At 47.2% G+C, this 20,377-nt stretch overlaps 1 protein-coding gene across 7 annotated transcripts in view; it reads left to right on the top strand.

Moving 5' to 3' along the window:
• SRGAP3 (SLIT-ROBO Rho GTPase activating protein 3) overlaps window positions 1-20,377 on the top strand; it is a 238,976-nt gene that overhangs the window by 152,196 nt on the left and 66,403 nt on the right. For 6 of the 7 annotated variants that reach the window (XR_012380949.1, XM_073901592.1, XM_025885417.2 and 3 more), the window contains exons 4-6: window positions 1,804-1,866; window positions 15,038-15,223; window positions 19,656-19,784. Coding sequence is in view for 6 of the 7 variants with exons in the window: in XM_073901592.1 (XP_073757693.1) it covers window positions 1,804-1,866; window positions 15,038-15,223; window positions 19,656-19,784 (378 nt within the window). In the remaining variant the exon portion in view is untranslated. Of the gene's footprint in view, window positions 1-1,803; window positions 1,867-7,842; window positions 7,864-15,037; window positions 15,224-19,655; window positions 19,785-20,377 lie in introns of those variants that run through there. The other variant, XM_073901593.1, reaches the window with a different exon arrangement.

The raw sequence follows: 20,377 nt of genomic DNA, 5'->3' as shown, positions 1-20,377 counted from the left end.
GATTCCCTTCACCTATTTCACCCATCCCCACTGCCCCCCCCCGGCAACCACCGGTTTGTTCTCTGTATTTAAGAGCCTGTTTTGGGGGGGTTGTCCCTTTTTTTTTCTTTGTTTTCTTGTTTTGCTTCTTAAATTCCATATATGAGTGAAATCATATGGTATTTATCTTACTCTGACTGATATTTCATTTAGCATTATACCGTCTAGACCCATCCAGGTTGTTGCAAATGGCAAGATTTCATTCTTCTTGATGGCTGAGTAATATTCCATTTTATTTTTTATTTTTTATTTTTTTTTTAAAGATTTTATTTATTTATTCATGAGAAACAGACAGAGAGAGAGAGAGAGAGAGGCAGAGGGAGAAGCAGGCTCCCTAGGAGCAGGGAGCCCGATGCGGGACTCGATCCCAGGACCCTGGGATCATGACCTGAGCCGAAGGCAGACGCTTAACCATCTGAGCCACCCAGGCGCCCAATATTCCATTTTATGTATATACAACATCTTCATCCATTCATCTATCAGTGGGCACGTGGGCTGCTTCCATATCTTGGCTATTGTAAATAATGCTGCAATAAACATAGGGGTGCTTATATCTTTTAGAATTAGTGGTTTCATTTTCTTTGCATAAATACTCAGTAGTGGAATTGCTGAATCATGTGGTAATTCTATTTTTAATTTCTTAAAGAACCTCCATACTGCTTTCCACAGTGGCTGCACCAGTTGGCATTCCCACCAACAGTGCACAAAGGTCCCATTTCCTCCACATCCTTGCCAAGACACATTATTTCTTGTGTTTTTGATTTTTAAGGCTCCCATTTTCAACATGGAAATCTTCACATGATAGTCCAGGCAAACAGGAAGAGTATTAACCAAAATAATAATAATAAGAAGAAACCTTAAGTAACAGAGAATCCTAGACTCTTCAGGCTGGGTGGGACCTGGAGAAAATTTGTTCATTGTTTTCTGAATTGTCTCTCTCAATATACTAAATGTGTAAGTTACCTCAAGATCATCTAAACTGTATACTACAGCTCTCCTTAAAAAGCCCATGTACATGAGAGTATGAAAGCCTCTGAAAAGTCCTGTTGTAAGGAAACCTGTCTCCCTTGGTCCAACCAGCTTTTCCCAAACGCATTTGCTTACAGAAGCCTCTGCCCCCTTTTTTTAGTGTAGCCACTCAGTAGTGACCCCCAGACCAAGCTTTGGGAGGTGATGCTTTAGTTTAAGCTTCTTCTTTCATAGATGTGGTAAGTAAGGCTCCAAGGCCACATGGCCAGTCAGTGATGCAATGGAGGCAACAACCTTGATCTCCTGCCTTGTGTTCTGTAGGCTGTCTGTTAACCTCTATAGTTCATGATGAAATGAGATGCTAGATCATTATTTCTCAAACTGTGTTCTATGGAACCCCACTCTCATGAGGTGCTAATGAGTATTGAGCTAGGGACACATCAGCTTAGGACCCACCCACAGAATTAAAGAAAGATGCACAGATTGATTGGCTGTGGGCTTCTCAAAATCATTAACATGGTGATGTCTCTGCAAATCACCAAGGCAGGGAGGTATAAGTTTCCCCAACTTATTTGGCCAGGGAATTCCTTTTGCAAGGGACCTCTCCCTGTGGATTTGTTTCATGTCTAGAGTTGAGCTGAGTAATTCAAGTCGAGATCAATAAGGTTTATATTGGTTTCTGTACCTATTCCCACCCCATCCCAAGTATTCCTGCCCTTTCTTTGTTGAAAAGGAAATTGGTCAATGCAACCAGTGACCTTCTCCCCCTCTGACATTTGTTCTTCCATATTCCAGAGCAAGGAGATTGGCCTGCAGATGCATGAGGAGCTCCTGAAGGTCACCAATGAGCTCTACACAGTAAGTCCTACTCAGGCTCTGCTGCTGGGCTTGGGATTGGGTCCCCTTTCTTCAGTACCAGGAGCCAAAGGAAGTCTAACCAGAGACCTGGGATGACCCCCGGGCATTTTTGCTGTGTCTTGTGCTCGAGTGACAGGGGGTTGTCATGGTGGGGTGTAATGGTTTACAACCCTGGCTTCTGATTCTATATGCCTGCGGTGGGGCCCTGGGCATGTTTAGTTTGTATACGTTCACAAGAGATCTGCATGACCTGCCAGCTGTGGGAATGTGTTACCTACCAAAGCAGAAGACACAAGGTCAAGGCGGGGACAGCATGGACACAAAACCTCCCGAGGCAGGGATGTGGGTTTGGGGTCAGGTGCAATGGGCTGAAGTTGAGGTCTGCCCCCTATTGGTGATGGAAACTTAGGCAGATATGTAGCTCATCTGGGTTTCAGCATTCTTATCTGCAAAATGGAGCACTGTTCTGAGGAGTCACATGAGGTGAAGGAGGTGAGCATGCCTTGTCATCTCCAAGGAATGATTTCAGAACATTACAGCTTGGCCCAGAACTGACCTTGCTACCTACATGGAGGCAAGATCTCATTGAACTTGGGATAGGTATTAGAATCCAAGAGGGTCAGGAAATGGGGAATGCAGGCACACCAAGTTATGATGGAGGAGTTTACTGATTGTTGCCCTGAGGGCCCTTGGGCTTCTTTATGGAGGAATGTGGTGAACCTCAGGGACAACCTAGGGGAGTAGGGTCAGGTAGCCCCCGCAAGGGGAGCTCCAGACCCTTCACCCTCAAAGACAGTCAGGGTAGAATAAAGCTGTTGTATTTTAAATATGTTAGGGTTCCTTTTAAAGTTTCTCATTAAAAGCGGGGATTCTGCTGCTAAAATTATATTTGAGGAAGGGAAAGAACAATAGGTTGCTAGAAGACCCCTCTCTTTGGTATTAGGATCTTTCTGTAGTCACGTCCTGTGTGGCCAGCAGGTAGTGGACTTCTCAGAGGCTGAGAGCTATTGCCCAAGAGCCTGGACCTCAGGTTGGAATTCCTGCCTCAGATTCTAACCAGTGATGGTACTTCTCTGGGCCTCAGTCTCCCACTCAGTAAAATGGGGGCAAGAGCTCCTAGAGGTTAACCTGTTGAGAGCTGAAACTCACATTTCAGTTATTTCAAGTTAAGGAGCACAACCTGAGCGCCGGACAGTTTTTAGCTGGATCATCGCTTAGGGGAAAGGAAGAATTGCTGCTTCTCAAGTGACTGAGTCACCTGCACTGTGGGGGGAGAATCGTCTCCAGACCCTAAAGCCAGAGACCTGGGTTCAAATTCAGTTGTTAAACAGAAATTATAACACCTATGTCTTGCAGACCCCACGGGAGTTGAGGGATACCAGATACATAAAGCATGCATAGAACAAAGAACAAGAAGGCACAGTGTATTAGAAGTTCTTGTACTACCATCATCATGATTTCTGCCTCCCTGGCGAGTGTGAAACCGACTGTTGTGCCTCCCCAGTGGGGGAAGGGTGGTGACAGATGTGCAAAGCTGGTCACCAGATGCGCCTTCCTTACTCAGAATTCTGCAGAGGATTTGGCTAGACCAGTGTTCCCCAGTCTAGGTCCTTTTAATGGTCCTCAGGCACCTCCTTGAATGGATCACTTTCCTCTGTGGCATTTCAACACCTGGGTCCTGGTGCCAGGGACGCCCCCCCAAGCCACTCCCACCCAGGTCTCTAACCTTTCCTCTGGGCTCCAGCTGGGCTCCTCTCCTCCAGGCCCTCTGCCTACCCCTGAGTACCACTCTGCTCTGCTCCTTTACCCCAGCCCCTCCCCCTGCTTACAATTGCCCTCTTTCCTTCTCTGCTTGTGTGTGTCATACTTATTTTTCAAACCCAGACCAAACTCCACCTTTGGAAAGCTATTACCTCCAGGCTTTGAATTCTTCCAGCAGTTTAAAAAAACCTGTCATGTTATCCTCATGTCCCCAGTGGCATGTAATCTCCCGAGAGCCAGATCTTGGTCAGTAACACTGTACTTAATGCCCAGGGACTCAGTTTGAACCCAGCGTGTGGCCTCTGGCAGGTCACTTCACCTCTCAATCTCACCTGTGATCAACAGACCTGGCAGGTTGTAAACCGGATGAAGCAGGCGGGGATTGGGAAGCTGGTGCTGGGGCCCAGCACGGTGCCCTGAATCCAGCAGTAGTTCCACGCACACTGGCCTCTGCTGGCCACGGGGCAGGGCACCTGGACAGAACTGCTGCTGGTGGCAGAGGCTCAGACCAGGCTCATGGCAGCCTGGGGGATGGCCTCAGAGCTGGTGCAGGAGAAAGGGCCAGCACCTCCCCAGCTCTCTCCTATAGCCAATTGTGGAGGACTAGGGCCTCAGAGGGCCAGCAGCACGCCCCCCCCAATCATTTATTGACTGCACACAGAGTCTTCAGTGGTTGCCCAGAAATCATTTAAATTCGAGCATTTGGGGCTACCTGCCGCGGACCCAGTGCTGCAAGAGGCAGAGCAGCGGGCTGGGCTGTGAACATTTCGAGAGTTATCTTTGAAGTATCTTGTACATCCCCAGTGTTGCCAGGGTGCTTGCTGAAGCAGAGGAGAGGGATATATGAATAAATGAAAGAAAGTGGTTTTGCTCACAAATTTCGAGTCTGGGTGGGGAGACAAGAGTAGAGTACGTGAACTGGTGATAGAGCAGTCCAAGACGGAGTGGAGTGTGTGCTGGATACATGGACTCTGAGGGGGGCACCAAGCCCGTGAACCCTGTGAGGGCTGCCCCGTGTTCTCCGCTGTGTGCCCAGAGCAGTGCTGGCACACAGTAGGCGGCCCACACCTATTTACCGAGTGCAGAATCGGGAGGGAGAGTGAGTGCATGCAAGAGAGATCGAGACTTCAGGAAAGTGCTGGGTCCATGTGGGCTGCCGTGATCAAGGGTGAGTTTTGAACTTGGTGCCTTTGGAGGGGTAGGAATGAAAGAAGCAGAGGGGAAGAGAGGCGGGAAAAGGGAATTCTCAGCAGGGGCGGCAGGGCAGGATGCCAGCAGAACAAACCGATTACAGACCGATCTGGGTTTGAAGTCTCACTGCATCACCTACCAGCTTGGCCAAGCCAGTTGACATTTTTGGGCCTCGTTTTCTTTATTGCCAGAACAAGGGTAGTAACAACTGTGGCCATTTCATGAGCACTCTCACACTGTAATAGGTACTTCATATGTATTATTTACTTAACGTATTTTACCGATAAACTGAGGCACAAAGAAGGACCTTGCTTGAAGGCCTTTGTAGCAGTTTTCAGTGGCTGCACAACAAACTATGTCAAAACTCAGTGACTTAAAACAACCACCATTTTATTGGCTCATGATTTTGTAGGTCGGCAGTTCGGGCTGAGTTCAGGGCCACTGACATGACTGCAGGCTTCTGGCCAATTAGAAAAAGAGCCTCATGTGGGAAATACCCAGTGTGCCAGCACTTTTCAAGCCTCTACTTGTGTCCTACTTGCACATGGGCTATTGGCCAAAAGTCACACAGCCAAGTCCATGGCAGAGGCACGGAGAATAAACATCACCTCTTGATGGGAGTTACATGCCAAATCACAATGCAGAGGGGCATGCTTGTAGCCAGGGGGGCAGCCACCCAGCTGCGAAGGACACCGTGGACCCCAAACCCCTGCTTCATTATTAGGGATTTCTTCCAAGCACTTTCTAGTTACCAGGCCTGGTTACACAACTTCCCCTGCTCTCCCAGCCCTGGAGTCACGACCACTGGTGACTGAGGAACTAATGATGTTGAGAAAAGATTATTCGGTAAGCCTCACTTTTGTTCTTGTGATGTTTTCTAGAGGAGGGGACGTGGTCAGGCGGTACTACTGAGCACAGCGATGATGGAGATAAATGCTAAGGGCCATCTGTCCCCCACTTAGGGAAAAGGCTTGTCTCCATCTGAGACCAGGGTGCAGAGGAGACTGCAGAGCTGGCCATTTGTTCGTTCATTTGTTCGTTCATTTGTTCATTCATTCACTCAAGAAGCCTTCCATCTGACTTCATCACCTTGAGGTGCCCTCCCTTCTAAAACATGCCAGCATGTGTGCAAACACACGTGCATGTTTGAGCATGCGTGTACGCCCCGCCCCCCACGCCCCACCTCACCTGTTTTTCCCTGAACTCCCATCAGTCAGCCTGACACAATATAGCCCTTGATCATCATGTCGGCCTGGGAGGAAAAAAGGGCAGAAGTTGAGAGTGTAGGCCAATGTGCTAATCTTTCCAGAAGAGGCAAAAACAAAACAAACAGACAACGAGAAACCCCACTGTGTTTTCATCCTTTAGCTAAAAATATGTTCAGATTTTCAGTATAGTCCTGGATCATGAAATGTATCTGTCGTGTTTTGAAGCGACAAATGCTGCAGCATCCCCTGGGTGGCCCTTTCTTTGTGCTCAGTCGCTGTGCTCCAGGCTTTCCCAGGCAGGGCTGCCTGCTGTCCAGGCCCCTAGCTGCGGAAGGGGCCCCCAAGACTTGGCTTGGGGTGACGTGGAGGGGGCCTGAGGAGGGTCCACACCCAGCCACAGCTGGTGACAGGTAGAGATTGATTGGAGTAATGAATGGACTGTATTTTCCACTTGCTCAGGCTTTGATTTGATTTTGTGTTGGGCTCAGGGGTATGAAATCATCTCTGGGCCCCCAGGCAAATTTTTGCGAAGGCATCTCCTTTCTGATGTCCACCCTCAGGGATACAGGTGGTGGAGAGAGCCTGAGACTAGGAGCCCAGCCTTCCGAGTTCTGTCTCCAGCTCCATCCTGGGCTCACTGCGAGTCTTCCTGGAATGACGCCTCCATGTCTGTTGCCATTCATGGTTCCATCATGTCATTGGGCCTTCTCTCCTTTCTTTAATATTTTTCTTTAAATTGACTCACTTAAAAAAAAAAAAAACAAAAAAAACTCCCTGTCCTAATGAATTAGTGGGAAAGTAGCCTTGTGCATTGGGAAGATCACAGGTTTTAGAGTCAGCCAGGCCTGGGTTCAAGGCCCTGTCCCTTGTCACACCCTCTGACTATGGGGATGTTACCACCAACACATCTCTGGATTGTTCTGAGAAGAGTGAGTGACAGAGATCATAGCATGATGCCGGGGTAAATCGTTGTGTATTTTGTGAAGGAATGGAGCATAAATATTTTTCCTATGAACCTGGGCATCTTTCCTCTCTCCTCCATCCTTCATTGACACTGGGCCAGTCAGAGCCCAGAGATTGTTTTGCCTGAAGAAGGGCAATCACTCACTGACCGTTCTCCCATCCCTGAGGCTTGCTCTCTATTATGCATACTCCCTACTCCACCCGGAGGCACTTTCCTTTTCAAAAAATTTAGAAACGGATAAACATGCACTTGGTAAAAAGCAATGATTAAACAGTGTGAGTTACACAGAAGTAGGTCTCCTGTTGCCCGAGTGCCCCTTACTCCATACAACCTTGGTTCCTGGTTTCTAGTTCAGCAGTACCTTCTCGCAGAGATGTCTGCTTCATCAGCGGGCATACACATATGCATGTATCCTGCCCACCTCTGTTTTTATGCAGGTGGTAACAACGGGACCTACAGTCTGCTTCTTGCTTTTGTAGTTATATTTTGGAGATTGGTTCATATGCCTAATAATTAGAGGCTTCCCTTTTATATGGTGCTTATCATGTGCTGGGCACTGGGCTAAATGCTTTATGTATCTTAATTCATTTCATCCTCACCATGACCTGTTGAGGTGGCTGATAGTATTACCACCCCATTTTAGAGATGAGGGATCAGAGGCACTGAGAGGTCAGGTAGCCAGCCCAAGGTCACCTGGCTGGGGAGTGGCAGAGCCAGCTCCTAGTCTACTCCCTGAAGTTACTTATAGAAATATTCAACTATTTCCATAAATATATGTAAGTCCTCCATTCGTTTTGGAAGGATATGATCTATCACACTAATGGACGACAAACAGCTTGGCGTGAACCGAAGAGTTCCAGAAGTTAAATGAAGGTATGACAGTGTTCATTCTCGCTGGTGCTTGCACAGTAGAGACATTAGACCTGTGAGCACCAAGCCAAGTTTTTCCTTCTGATAGGATTGAAGAGAACTGGAAGGGTTAATAACACATCTGTAACACCTAAAAATCATCTTGCTGACACAGGTGGTTTCCATCTCATACTTTGAGAAACACTGAGCCAGTGCGAGTTAGCTGGACTCTGGTCCTTGATTTCGCCCATCTGTGGCACGAAGGCACGAGGCTAGAGGAACTTTGAGGCTCCTCTCCAGCTTTTATCTTCATGTCATGTTCCCCTCAGAAGGAGACGAGGGCATGTCTCCAGCTCAGGGTGAGGCAAGGTGGGCTCTGCTGAACCATCACAGCCAGCTGGCCAGGGTGTGGTCCAGGTTCATCTAGGGATGGAAGTGGTCCTAAGAACAGGGGGACGAGGTTTCCCTCCAGACAACCTCCTGATCTCTCCTAGTTCTACCTCCAAGACATTCGTTCACTCGCTCAGCATGCATTTGCTGATCCTCCGCTGTGTCCGGAGAGGGGGACGTGGCTACACCATGTGACAGGTGTCCTTGTGGGGACATGGACACAGTGGGAGGAGGCGTGGGGAGATGAAGTCCACCTGGGCATCAAGAAGGCCACAGAGAAGATGTGGCATATGATTTGGGTCTGAAGGACACTGGATTTCCCTGGGCTGGGGGAGCAGCACTGAAGGCAGCAGTGAAGCAGGAGGGTGGGAGCTCAGGGAGTCAGTACTGTCTGTGTGTGAGCTGGGCACTGAGGTGAGCTGGCTGGGCGCAGGACTGAGGCGGGCAATGGGGAGGCAAGCAGGGACTCCTTCGGTAGCGAGGGCTAGGAATCCATGCAAGCTGACGGGAGTGAAAAACCAGTGTATTGAATCTCAGAGGTTCACACACTTGTTTGGCTGTCCCCCCAGTAGGGTGTGTATTCTGTGAGGCACACACACCCTTTTCCACGGAGTAGTATTGCCAGCACCTGGTATGGTACCTGGCATATCACAAACTGCTCAGTAGATGCCTAATGATCGAGGTGTAGCTGTTCCCCCCACATCTTCAATAGCGCTCACCAGATCAAAGGCAGGAGACCACACCTCCTCCATTTTATCCTATTCCCTCCTCACTTTCCCTCCTTCCTTTCTCTGTCTCCCTGTCCTCCTTCCCTCTTTTCTTTCAGCGGTCCGACCGTCCATCCGTCCATCCATTTGCTTTCCTCTGTGATGTCTTCACGATCAGGCAGGCTTTTCCCCCCCGGGGTGACAAAAGTGGTCCCCAGTGCAAGCTCACCTTTATCAGCTCAGTGCCTCCTGGTGGAAAGCTAATATACCCTTCCCAGCATTTCCGGCAGAGCCCCGGGCTGTCTCTGATTGGCCTGGCTGGATCATGGGCTCCAATCACTGTGGTCAGGCTAACATCATGTTTACTGATTGGCCAGGCCTGCATCTCATGCCCACCCCTGGGATTGGAGGGAGGTGTCAGCTTCCCATGAGCCGCCAGGATTAGAACGCTGGAGGGGAATTTTGGGGATTTCCTCAAAGAAAATCAGGAAGGTGTTCCAGAAGGAGGAAGACTGGATGATCCTAGGCAGAGAAAAACAACAGGTGTCCACCGAGGGGGAGTATCTGGGGGAGAATATGGAGGTGACTCCATTGGCTAGTACTCTAGCAAACCACCTGATATATCTGTAAGCTGTTCCTCAAACCTGTTTTACTCTTGCTCTTTCTGGGCTTAGTGCTCCCACTGCTCCCTTTTTCTGGAATAGTCTACCCCCGCTCCTGCCCTGTTCACCCAGGTAACAGCTACTCTTCTTTCAAGGTTCAGTTTCGTTTTGTTTTTTAAGGATTTTCTTTATTAGGGAGCGAACATGTGCAAGCGGGGGGAGGGGCAGAGGGAGGAGAAGCAGACACCCTGCTGAGCACGGAGCCCCACGCGGGGAGTGGGGGCTCCATCCCAGGACCCCGGGATCATGACCTGAGCCAAGGCAGACGCTCAGCTAACTCAGCTACCCAGGTGCCCCTTTCAAAGTTCACTTTGGATGACACTTCCTCCAGAAAGCCATCCTTTAGCACCCTCTGCTTCCCTTATAGCACTTCTTACACCATGTGATGATAGCTTGTAAACTTGTTCATGTCCCCTCTAGAGAGTGTGTTCTGTGATGGTGGAGACCCTGTCTGTCTTTCACGCTATAGTATATCCTAGTATAGAACCTAGCACATAATGAGCTGTTCATTAGATACTGAGCAAATATTTGAACAAATATTTGAATGATATTTGAACAAATGAATATTGATCAAAGATGTAGCTGTCTCCCTACTTCCAAATGTATTCACCAGGGTTAAAGGCAGTAGAACTGTATCCTCCCCACTTTATTCTCCCTCCTCTCTTTCCTCTGTTATTTCCTTCCATCCATCCTTCCATCCATCCATCTACCCACCCACCCATCTGTCCATTCAACCATCTCCCTCTCTATCCATCCTTCCATCCAGCCGTCCTTCCACCTATACATCCAGCCAGCGGTCATTCATTCATTCATGCAAATATATGCTGATACTTGCTGGGTACCACTCTCTGCTTTAGTACAGGGAATATGTTCATGAACAAGATCCTGGCCCTCTGGACTTTGCACTCTAGTTGCAGTGAGACAGTGTGTAGATGTGCAAAACGAGTAAATAAGATAACAATTATAAATTCTAGAGAGAATGTAGGCCACGCAGAGTATGGGTGGTCATACTGAAATTTGGGAACTCGCTTTTCCTTCAAGGATGTCTTTGGCATGCACTGGCCCAGGATTTCACCCATACACACCTCTTGGATGGCTCAGAGATGGCCCCGCCTCTTGGGTAGAGAAGTGCAAGTGAACTTCACTGTCGAGAACCTATTGTCAAACAGCGAATTCTTATCTCGCTCCAGCATGTGCCTTTTTTGATGCTGTCAACTTCTATATTTTCTTTGGCTTCTTTTGCATTTAAACGAGGGTCCAAAGGACTATTACTTTCTTGTTTTTGTGATCTGAGGATTTGGGAAGATGCAGAAAGCAAAGTGTATGCAGCAGAAGGCAGCCTGATTTCTACAAACAGCAGTGTCCACAGCTCAGAAGTTCTAGCTGTCTGGCTTGCTGTGTGACTTTGTACAATTCACTTGTCACTTCTGAGCCTGTTTCTTTCAATTTGGGGTTAATACACCAAGATTTCTGCAGAGCCTTTTGAGAACATATGAAACTGATCTGTGTCGAAGAACAGTGGTCTCAATTTATATGTCCCTACAGGGTCCTTCTCGGCCTGTGCTAGACTTGTTCCAAGGGTCCTCCCTGATAGGGTCTGGAGGGTTGGAACATGAACATCCCATTAAGCCAGGCGTGTGCCTCTGAGGGGCTCTTCAGAGGGGCCAAGGTGAAGGCTGGGTCTCAGTGTCTTGGCCTCAGCTGAACTCTTGCATCCACCTCTGCTGCCTTTCCAGCCCTGACATTGCTGTCAGCCAGTCACTTTATAGTCACAACTTATGGAGCACCTTCCTATCCACCCCCATTCTGGTCTCCACCAGGTGGCACACAGAGGATGAGCTGCTGCCAGTCACCCAGCAAGTTTAAGGGAGAGGGTTGAGTCTCAAAACCAGGTCTCCTGAGTCCCTGTGGGGTAGAGGATCCCTTCATCCCTATTTTGTGGTTTCTGAATCTGTAAAGCAGAGGTCATGTGGTGTCTACCTCCTAGGGTTTCTGTGAGAGACAGAAGAGTTAATATATGTATAGTGCTTAAAACAAGGCTGGGCATGTAGTAAGTGCTCACTAAATGTTAGCTGCTATCACCATTATTGGTATCATATTGCCTCCCAGGGTGGGGGTGAAGATTAATTGAAATGCTCCTTGGAGGTAAAAAAAAAAAAAAAGAGGTTTGCAGACTGTGAAGTAATTGATAAGTTTAAATATTATTTAACGCATCCTGGACTGGCAATATTGAACAGACTCTTCCAAGCTATTGAGCTAAGGACCTTTCATGCTAAAGCCTATGTTTCAGGTAATTAAATAAGGAAACATCTAGAGGATTCTAGATATAGTTAGACTGATTTCTGAGAGGTCCCCAGGTAAACTCTTTCGTGGCAGCTGTCTGACATAAATCACCCTGGGCAATCAAGTTCATTGTTATTCTTAGGATCAGGAATTACCAATTGGATCACTGACAGTTTGGTCCCAGGGTCCTCTGGCTATGTTCTCCAAGCATGGGACTTTCATAACTCAATTCAGAGAGTGTACTGGGAAGCTTGGTTTGTTGCAGAGCAGGAAGAGTACTCTGTGGTTCGAGTGGAAAACTAGGCAAAGGGAAATGTGGGAGGCTGAGAACACCCAGCTGGGATGCTGACCTTGAGTGAATAGATGGATGGATGCATGGATGATTGGACAGGAAGATCTAATTACAAATAGAAATGCTCTCTCTTCCTCTGAACTGCTCCACACAGATGATAGATTAGTGGTGAGATAAGCAGACTTCAGCAGCTGAAACAGGAAAAGTGGCTTTAGCAGGAATCATTGAACCCAGAAAGGGGTGAGTCCAGAAATGAACACCACCAGCAGCATGGTAGAGAAGCAAAGAAACCAGTGGTGAATGTGGAGGAAAAGAGAAAAGCTTTGAGAACAGAAAGGCAGGGGCCTGAGAGACAGACTTCAGCAGACAGTCCCAAGTCTTAGCCGCCTGACATTGAGGGAGCCCTGGTCTAATAAAGATGGTGGAAAAATTGGTCATTGCTTTGGTTACCTATGAGCCTGCAGTCATTCCTTTTGGCCACTAGATGTCGAGAACACATCAGTCTGGCACACTTTGGTCCACTGAGTTTGGAAATAAGCTTAGTGGAACTGGCATTAAGGAGTGGATGAAATCTCGGAGAATGGCATCTCTAGAGGCTTTAGGGCAACTCAAAAACTCAGCCGTGGGTGGGATGCAGAGAAGAGGTCTTCCGCCAAGACCAATGAAGAAAAGTTAAATACATCTTTTATTCATTTATTGTTTTGAAATTTGGGAAGGTTTTCAAGATGAAAGAGGAAGGAGAAAGATGGTATAGAATAAAATTTTGCATATTAGCTAATGTTCTTTAGAGTTTGTAAGCATTTTCCTGAAGTCAAGTGAGTAAATTCAAGGTTCTCAAACCCTCAGCCCAAATCAGGGGTGATGATGATGGTGGTGGTGGTTTTAGCAGCTGATGTCTACGTGGCTCTTACTGTTCTTAGCACTTTACCTAAATGAACTCATTTAGTCTTCATAACAAATCTATGAGGTAGGTGCCATGGTTATCCCCATTTTACGGATGAGGAAGCGGAGGTCAGAGAAGTTCCGTGACTTGCCCAAGGTCACACACCTGGTAAGTGGCACCATCAGGATTCAGCCCAGACATTTGTACCAGAGTTCATACTCTAGAATACCTACCATGTTCTACAACAGATGTTCCCCCCATTAACTTTCTTGCAACAGATCACTGCTGTGATTTAATAGTAAGAGTTACAGAATAAATCTTGATTATAATAAACTCACTTCGCAGGACATCATACGGGAATGAATAAGGTTATAATGCTGGTCAGGAATCCATTCCAAGTTCTCTGATTTAAATGGCCCCACTAGGGAGGAGCATATCCCAGCCCCACATAGAAGCTTCTGTTCTATTAGCTGCTGTAATTATCCAAACAGGAAAAGAGAACAAACAAGGCTCAGGAGCCATGGAATCCAGAAGTTTCTTGTGTTTCTTAGCACAGAAGGATGATCATAAAGTTGATATTGCACAGGAAAGGTGTACTCCTGGTTGGGGACCGGGAGATAGAGTCCTATTGGTATGGGACTGCCCGGCTTGCTCTAAGGCTGCCCAAACTGTTCATACCTGCTGAGAAAATGGTATTGAATTACAGAAACAGTATGATATGGTAGAAGGAGTGGTGGATTAAAAGTCAGAGACCAGATTTCTAATTTGGTTAAGCGTACTCTTCCTATACGACCCTCCATTCCACTCCTAGGTATTTACCTGAGAGAAATGGAAACGTATGTCCACACAAAGAATTACACATGAACACTTTTAGCAGCTTTATTCATAACAGACCAAAACTGTGAACAACCCAAGTAACTATTAACATGAATAAATACACAAATAGTGATATAGATATACAATGCTATACTATTTGGCAATAAAAACTGATACAACATGGGAGAAAAATTATGCTGAATGAAAGAGGGCAGACCCCAAAGAATTTATATGCTTTGGTTCCGTGTATATGAAGTTCTAGAACACACAAAACTCAACTACAGCGACAGAAAGCAAATCAGTGATTGTCTGGGGCTGGGGGAGGGGGGTAGGGATCTTTGTGGTATAGTGGAAGTGTTCTATAGCTTGACTGTGGTGTTGGCCCCACGGATGCAAAGTTTGGAGATTACACTGATGACATTGTACAATTGTGGATAAGTCACTTTGTCCTTCTGGGCGTGAGTTTCCCTATTTGTAAAATTTGGTGGTTGGATTAGATAACGTCTAGGATTTCTTCTCTCTCAAAGACTCCCGTGTTATCACAATATCTGACTTTTACTATGGGAGTAGAAGAGCAAAGTGTGGTTTGCTTTGTGGGAATTCATTGTATAGCCAAGGATGAGTTTATTTCAGAAGCATAGAATAGCAATTAGTATATCCAGTAATACTCCTTTTGGGGACAGAGCCATTTGCAGGTCAATAAGGAAACAGCTGAGAAAACGATTTTCATGTTCCCATGGAAGTTCCATGAGTACCTGAGGAGGGGCCTTCCCAGGGACCCTGGGGGAGGGGGGAGGAAAGGGACAAGAGTCATGGCTGGCAGGGCCAAAGAGGGGAGCTGAGGGAGGCCCAAGTATGTCTTATCACCTCTGAGACCCCCTAATGCACGGGGGCTTTTAAATGTACTCATCCATTCCTGGCATCCAGTAAGGACTCCATGATGTTGCTGAGGATGATAATGGCAGTGAAGCTGCTACTGATGATCATCATCGTTTCCAGTCCACAGAGCTTGTGTGCAAGTAAAGCACCGTGGGGAGCTCAGAGTTGTGGTGGGAAGAGGGCAGGGTACAGCTTACTGGCACGCAGAACCTGAAGGGGGCTGGGAGCCCCGGGGCCGCATGGCAGGCCTGCAGGCTGCTGATTTCCTGCCCGTGTGTGTCCCCAGGTCATGAAAACCTACCACATGTACCACGCGGAGAGCATCAGCGCAGAAAGCAAGCTGAAGGAGGCCGAGAAGCAGGAGGAGAAGCAGTTCAACAAGTCGGGAGACCTCAGCATGAACCTGCTGCGGCACGAGGACCGGCCCCAGCGCCGCAGCTCTGTGAAGAAGATTGAGAAGATGAAGGAGAAGGTGAGTGAGGGCCTAGGAGAAACCGGCAGGGCAGGGAGGGGGGCATACTCCCTGCTGACAGCCTCGGCTTCCCCCTCTGCACCCTGAGGGGTGGGGGGATAGAAGCATGGTGCCAGCAGACGCACTCTTGGAGGTCAGTGTCATGGAGGAGGCAGGGCTGGCTGTGCCTCGCTAGCACTTGTTAGGCCTGGCCTCATGCCAGGATCAACAGGCAGGGAAAGCGCTCAGCTGACAAGAGAGCTGAACTGTGACAAGACTCGCGCAGCAAGCACATTCTCGGATGGGCAGGAATCACCAGGCATTTGTGGAGGCCGGGGCTTGCTCAGGAGGCCATTTTGTGGCTGGAGGGCTGGTTGGGGCTGAGCGTATCCCAGTAAGAGGAAACAGCACTGGGCTACCAACCAGTACCTGGGAACCCAATAAAGAACCCATTCCAGAATGCTGCTCGCAAGCCAAAGATGGGAGATTTAGAATCACTGTGTCTTGGTGCTGGACAAGTGCTTTAGTAGGGCACAGTGAAATGAGTGATAGTTTTGGAGTCACACAGCCTGGGTTTTGAAAGTGCCCCATTTACAGTACTTCTCTGAGCCTCGGTTTTAAAATCTGACAGTGAGGGCAAATGACACTTCTCTCTCAGGTCAACTCTGATCGATTGGTAGTAGCTTCCCAGAGCTCTGTGTTGAAGATTGTGAAGCTCCCTCCAGGCATTAGTTAAAAACAGAGCTGTGATCAATTAATGATGTCTGTGATGGCCAGGGAATTTAGAGGGGCAGCACACGTGTTTTTGTTATCCTAGCCTAGGTTACTTTTAAAGTTTCTTTGTAAAAGCTATGACTTTCTTGTTGAGTTCTCTGCATTTATTCATTCCGTGCAATCAGTAAACATTTCCTGAGCTCTTTCTGTGTGCCCAGCATTGCACCAGATATTTATTTGGGCTTCTCTGTGTCTCATTCTATGATTACATGATCCTGTAGCTCTTAAAAATGATAGGAGATTGAGTGGAAACAAAATTCACCAGGGCCTGGGTGAGCTGGAAAAGTAGCTGTAGGCAAATAAAATAAGGTTCCAGGGTAATTTCCAAAGGCAAAGAAAAGCAAGCTCCCCAATAATTAGGCAGAGACCCAATTAAAAATGGGTAAAGGATTTGAATAGACATTTTTCTGAAGAACTTACAGGAGTGGCCAAGGAGCACATGAAAACATGCTCCGCATCATTAGTCATTAAGGAAATACAAATCCAAACCCCAGTGAGATACCTCTTCATACCCACTAGGCTGGCTAAAATAAAAAAAGGTGACAATCACAAGTGTTAGTGCGGTTGCAGAGGAATTGGCGCCCTTATACATTGCTGGAGGGAACATAAAATGGTTTAGCCACTTTGGAAAACAATTTGTCAGTTCCTCAAAACGTTAAACATAAAGTTACCCTGTGACTCAACAATTCTACTCATAGGTGTCCACTCAGAGGAATGAAAACATCCATCCACCCAAAAACCTGCACATGAATGTTCCTGGCAGCACTATTCATAATAGCCAAAAGGTAGAAATAATCCAGATGTCCACCTGGATGAATAAAGTGTGGTTTGGCCATGTGGTGGAGTATTACTTGGCCAGGAAGAGGGGTGAGGTACTGGTGAAGACTACAACACAGTGTACCTCGAAAACAGTACGCCAAGTGAAAAAAACCAGTCACAATGTTATGATTCTATTCATGTGAAATGTCCAGAATAGACAAACACATAGAAACAGAAAGTAGGTTATGGGCTGCCAGGAGCTGGGGCAGAGGAGAATGGAGAGTGACTGCTAATGGGTAGAGGGTTTCTTTTTGAGCTGATGAAAATATTCTAAATTTAGATAGTGGTGATTGTCGTACAACTCTGTGAATATACTATAAATAAATAAATAAAAATAAGACAGGCAGGCAGGGAATTACAGAACTACAACATGGGGGATAAATAGAAGGGAAGAGAGACCGCCTGCTGGGAGGTCTGGAGACTAAGTTTAGTTCAGAGTTATACGCTAATTATCCATTTGGCTTTTGGACAAGCCACTTTTTTTTTTTTTTAAGTAATCTCCACACCCAAGGTGGGGCTTGAATTCATGACCTTGACATTAAGAGTCACATGCTCTACTAACTGAGCCAGCCAGATGCCCCCAAGCTACTAAATCTTTTTGGTTTTCATTTTCTCATCTGTAAAATGGGTGAATTAAACTAAGATACCTTTAATATCCTTTCTAGGTATAAAGTTTTATGAATCCATGTAGGGCTGAAAGTGGTCTGGGGGGGTCATTGTAGCCCCCTGGAAATGGGTGAGGAGTGTCAAAGCTCTCTGTGAGGGGGCGGGTGCATGGCTCGTATGGGATCGTACTACCAGGAGAAGTCTGTTTCCTAGACTGGGCAGACCCTGGGGAAAGGTCAGAGGAGATCTCTGAAGAGAATTCAAAGGTTGACATGGAAGCATCTCTACTAAATAGCTAGGAGAACTCGATCTGGAATAAAAAAGGTGCTTTTTTAAAAATTTTAAATTTTTAAAAAATTTAATTCCAGTATAGTTAACATTCAGTATATTAGATTCAGATGTAAAATATAATGATTCAACAGTTCTGTACATGACTCAGTGCTCATCATGATTAGTGTGCTCTTAATTCCCGTCACCTATTTCACCCCTCCCCCAACCCACCTCCCCTCTGGGGACCACCGGTGCATTTGCTATAGAGTTGTGGTTTTTTTGTTTGTCTCTTTTTGTTTGTTTGTTTTGTTTCTTAAATTTCACATATGAGTGAAATCATATGGTACTTGTCTTTCTCTGACTATTTCACTTAGCCTTATACCCTCTAGGTCCATCCATGTTGTTGCAAGTGGCAAGATTTCATTCTTTTTATAGGTGAATAATATTCCACTGAGTGTATGTGTACACACACACACACACACACACACACACACACACACACACACACACACCCCACATCTTTATCCATTCATCCATCAGTGGACACTGGGACCATTTCCATAGTTTTGTTTGGAATAAGGAAGATTTAAGAGTGCCTAAGTGAAGGGGGAAATCCTGTTTCTTTAAGGAGAGCTGTTTTTCTACCCAGAATGGGACTCATCACCTGAAAGGGGCAAGTGGACAACTCTCCAACCCACTTTCTCTTTACCTCTACCTGCCCAGGCTGGCCCAGGACTGAAGCAGCTTCCCAGGGAAGCTGTCCAGTTCCTGGCCAAGACTAGCACCTCTAGCTGCCCCCTCTGCCTCTCCCACCATTCATGTCCAGACAGCCAGTGAAAAGTGCTTAATGCCTACTTTGTGCAGAGAGTTCTGGGTGCTACAGGCCCAGTGATGAATAGGGCAGATCAAGTCCCTGACTTCCTAGAACTTACTTTCTAGTGGCGGACACCAAAAGCGAGCAAGTCAACAAAGAGGTAAAAAATAGAATTTCAGGTGGTGAACAATGCTTATGAAGAAAAATAGAGCAACCAAGATGTCCTTCAGCAGGTGAATGGATAAGTAAACTGTGGTACATCCAGACAATGGGATGTTATTCAGTGCTACAAAGAAATGAGCTAGCAAGCCCTGAGAAGATATGGAAGAGCCTTAAGTGCATATTACTAAGTGAAAGAAGCCAATCTGAAAAGGCCGCATACTGTATGATTCCGACTAAATGACATTCTGGAAAAGGCAAAACTATGGAGACAGGAAAAAGATCAGTGTTTACCAGGGGCTTAGGTGGCAGGGAAGGATGGATAGATGGAGCACAGGGTATTTGTAGGGCAGGGAAACTACCCTGTTTGATATTATAATGATGGATATATACATCATTATATATTTGCCTAAACCCATAGAATATAAAACACCAAGAGTGAGCCTTAATGTAACTAGGGACTCTGGGTGACTATGTGTCACTGTAGGTTTATCAGTTGTAACAAATGTACCCTCTGGTGGGGGATATTGATAACAGGGGAGGCTATGCATGGGGTGTAAGGGAAATCTCTGTATCTTCCTCTCGAATTTGTTGTGAACCTAAAACTGCTCTAAAAATATAGTCTTTGAAAAAGTAAATTAAAATAAGAATAATCACTAAAAATTGAACAAAGACTGAATAAATGAAAATAATAGAGCAGGGCAAGGGAATGCAGGGTGGGGGGCAGTGTGGACGCTGAAGCCTCACTTCCAGACAAGAGGCCTCTCTGACCACATGACCTTGGGTAAGGACCTGAAGGATGTGATGAAGCAGGCCACGTAGGGACTTGGAAGGATGGCTTGCCAGGCAGAGGGAACGAGTCTGAAGGCCTAGAGGCAGGAGTGAACTTGGCCTCTTAAGGGAAGGGCAGAGGAGGCTGGGCAACACGGAGCTGGAAGGAAGAGGGTTCAAGAGAGGGCCGAGAACCAGGTCAGTGCCTCAGCTCTCACCTCTACTCTGTTCTCCTTCCAGAGGCAGGCCAAGTATTCTGAGAACAAGCTGAAATGCACAAAGGCCCGGAATGACTACTTGCTGAATCTGGCGGCCACCAATGCAGCTATCAGCAAATACTACATCCACGACGTCTCCGACCTAATCGATGTGAGCACCTGGGGAGTCCGGGACTAGTCCCAGACCGGCCTTTGTCTGAAGCTGATGTGCATGTCCCTTGAGCCCTGATGGCAGGGCAGGGTAATGGGCGTTTGGGGCCTGGGAGATGAGTATCACCTCCTGGTTTCTACGCCCATGGGTGGGCGTGGGCCTCTGGCAGCCTCCACGTGGTTGGGTCAGGCAGGCCTCTATTCCACCTGCCCTTTCCAAGTACCTTCCTCTGCCCCAGGCCCTTCGCTGGGTTTGGGGGTACAGGGGTGATCGCACACTGTTTCCCAGGGTGGTGTAGATGTGTGTAGGTTTAGGGGTTATTATCATGGGAGTAATCAGGCAGTTTTAGCCAACGAAGAGTGGAACACTGACTCCTGAGTAGCAGCTGTCCAGCTTTCGCTGGAGGGGCGGCTGGGTTGGAGAAAGAACATCACGAGTGGCATCATCATGGAGAGCTTCCGCATCATCTGTGTCGGAGCCGGGGCTGCTTCCTGTGTCCCGCCCATCCCACGCAGACAGGGGTCTGGCCCGCAGATGCTCAGGACAGGTTCCGTACTGGTGGATGGATCCTGTTCCTCTGTCAGGAAGTCAGA

Source organism: Callorhinus ursinus, unplaced genomic scaffold, assembly GCF_003265705.2.
Source record: "Callorhinus ursinus isolate GAN/ISIS: 27379988/994484 unplaced genomic scaffold, GSC_fseal_2.0 scaffold15, whole genome shotgun sequence".
In the NCBI taxonomy this organism is placed as follows: Eukaryota; Metazoa; Chordata; class Mammalia; order Carnivora; family Otariidae; genus Callorhinus; species Callorhinus ursinus.
This window is presented reverse-complemented; position numbering and strand designations above follow the sequence as displayed.